Source organism: Mus pahari, chromosome 6 (genome assembly GCF_900095145.1).
Source record: "Mus pahari chromosome 6, PAHARI_EIJ_v1.1, whole genome shotgun sequence".
Lineage (NCBI taxonomy): Eukaryota > Metazoa > Chordata > Mammalia > Rodentia > Muridae > Mus > Mus pahari.
The window spans coordinates 59427979-59429943 of NC_034595.1; the positions used below are offsets into that span (position 1 = coordinate 59427979).

At 45.6% G+C, this 1965-nt stretch overlaps 1 protein-coding gene across 1 annotated transcript in view; it reads left to right on the forward strand.

Annotated features, from left to right (window-relative positions):
- Window positions 1-1965, forward strand: part of Cc2d1b (coiled-coil and C2 domain containing 1B) — a 15748-nt gene that overhangs the window by 12073 nt on the left and 1710 nt on the right. Inside the window, exons 22-23 of the mRNA XM_029540389.1 lie at window positions 1093-1192; window positions 1323-1413. Of these exons, the coding sequence (XP_029396249.1) occupies window positions 1093-1192; window positions 1323-1413 (191 nt within the window). The remainder of the gene's footprint in view (window positions 1-1092; window positions 1193-1322; window positions 1414-1965) is intronic.

Here is a 1965-nt window from a genome sequence, read left to right on the forward strand (position 1 = left end):
CTTTTTGGTTTGGTTTGGTTTGGTTTGGTTTTTCGAGACAGGGTTTCTCTGTGTAGCCCTGGCTGTCCTGGAACTCACTTTGTAGACCAGGCTGGCCTGGAACTCAGAAATCCGCCTGCCTCTTCCTCCCAAGTGCTGGGATTAAAGGCGTGTGCCATCACGCCCAGCTTAAAATTTACTTTCTTATTTGGTTCACCCAACTCAAAAATAAAGACAGGTTGTTATTTTTCCCCCAGCTCCTCCCACCCCCCACCCTACCCCACCCCACCCCAGGCAGGTTGTTATTAATAGTTGCCTTCCATAGTTGTGAAAGCTGAGGTGTAGCTTGGAGAGGGCTCAGTGGTTAGCATCACACAGCTTCTGCAGGGGGTCTGCTCTCAGTTCCCAGCACCTACCTTGGCACACACCCACCCAGAGGGATGCCATTCTTCTGGCTTTCATGGCTTTCACCTGCACACACATGGGCGTACATATACACAGTTCAAAATAATAAAGGTCTTTTTAAAGTTTTTTTGAAACACGCTCTCAGTTTGTAGCTATTAGCTCTGCCTGGCATGAAACTCACAGAGATCCATATGTCTCTCTTGAGTGCTAGGATTAAAGTTGTGTGCCACCACACCTGGAAAAAAAAAAAAAACCAAATACGAAGACCATAGGAAAAAGCAATACAAACCCCGAGGCTTAAGGTTAGTTGAGTAAAGAGATTTGTCTGGGGGTTCAGAGCAAATAAGTACTAAAAATGAAGGCTGGGTGTGTTATAATCCCACCACTTTGAAGGCATAGGAAGAGGATCACAGCAAGCTTAATGCCAATGTGGTCAATATAGTGAGTTCTAGGCCAACCAGGGCTACATAGTAAGACCCTATCTTAAATGTGTGTGTGTTGGGGACCTGGGAGGGGCATGTATTTAAATCCAGGAATTCACACTCCAGATTCCAAGTCCACTCCATATTCCCTGTGTCTCAGGGCACCAAATTGTTTACAAGGCCAGACCCTACATGCTCTGCCTTTCTTTGGTAGCTGACAGTCTGGGCTTCCATCTCCACTCCCCATGAATTCTAACCCTGTCCTTGCCTGCTCTCCTCCTTGCAGAATTTGAACAGGTTTTCAAACTAAACATCAATCGAAACCACCGAGGCTTTAGGAGGGTGATCCAGAGCAAAGGAATCAAATTTGAGATCTTCCACAAAGGGTAAGAGTTCCCTCCCACTGGCTAGGTTGGAGGGAAGAAATGACAGATCTGTGCCTATCCACTGTTGGCTTGCACTAATCTCAGTCCTGCCCCCCTGCCCAGTCTAATCCTCTGCTTCTTGCCTTCCCAGATCCTTTTTTAGAAGTGACAAGCTGGTTGGCACAGCACACTTGAAATTGGAAAGGCTGGAGAAGGAGTGTGAGATCAGAGAGATCATGGAGGTAGGGCCCAGATGAACTCATGTTCTTGTTACTGTATTGAGGGGTCTGTGACATTTTAAATTGTTAGTGTGCTTTGAGGGTGGGTGGTATTCCCGTGTCATAGACGGAAGAAGTAAAGAAAGTCTGAGGAACTTTCAGAGTGAGCCAGGTGGGAAGTAGGAGATGAAGTTGGGAGAAGACCCACCGCTAAGCATGGTATAGATTTCTAAGCATGGTATAGATTACAAGGTATGGTATAGATTTCTGTTCCAGGGTTGTGTTGAGCTTGTGTCAATGGACAGAGAACAAGCTCCCAACAGGAAATGGAGATACTATTTCTAGATCAATGACATATGCAAATTGCTTCCATGGCCTCACAGGGTTATATAAGATGAGGAGTTTTAAGAACCTTCTTCTGGTTCAAGGACAGCCAGGGCTACACAGAAAAACTCTGTCTTGAAAAACCAAAAAAAAAAAAGAAGAAGAAGAAGAAAAGAAAAAAGAACCTTCTTCTAGGGCTGGAGAGATGGCTCAGCAGTTAAGAGCACTGACTGCTCTTTCAGAGGCCCTGAG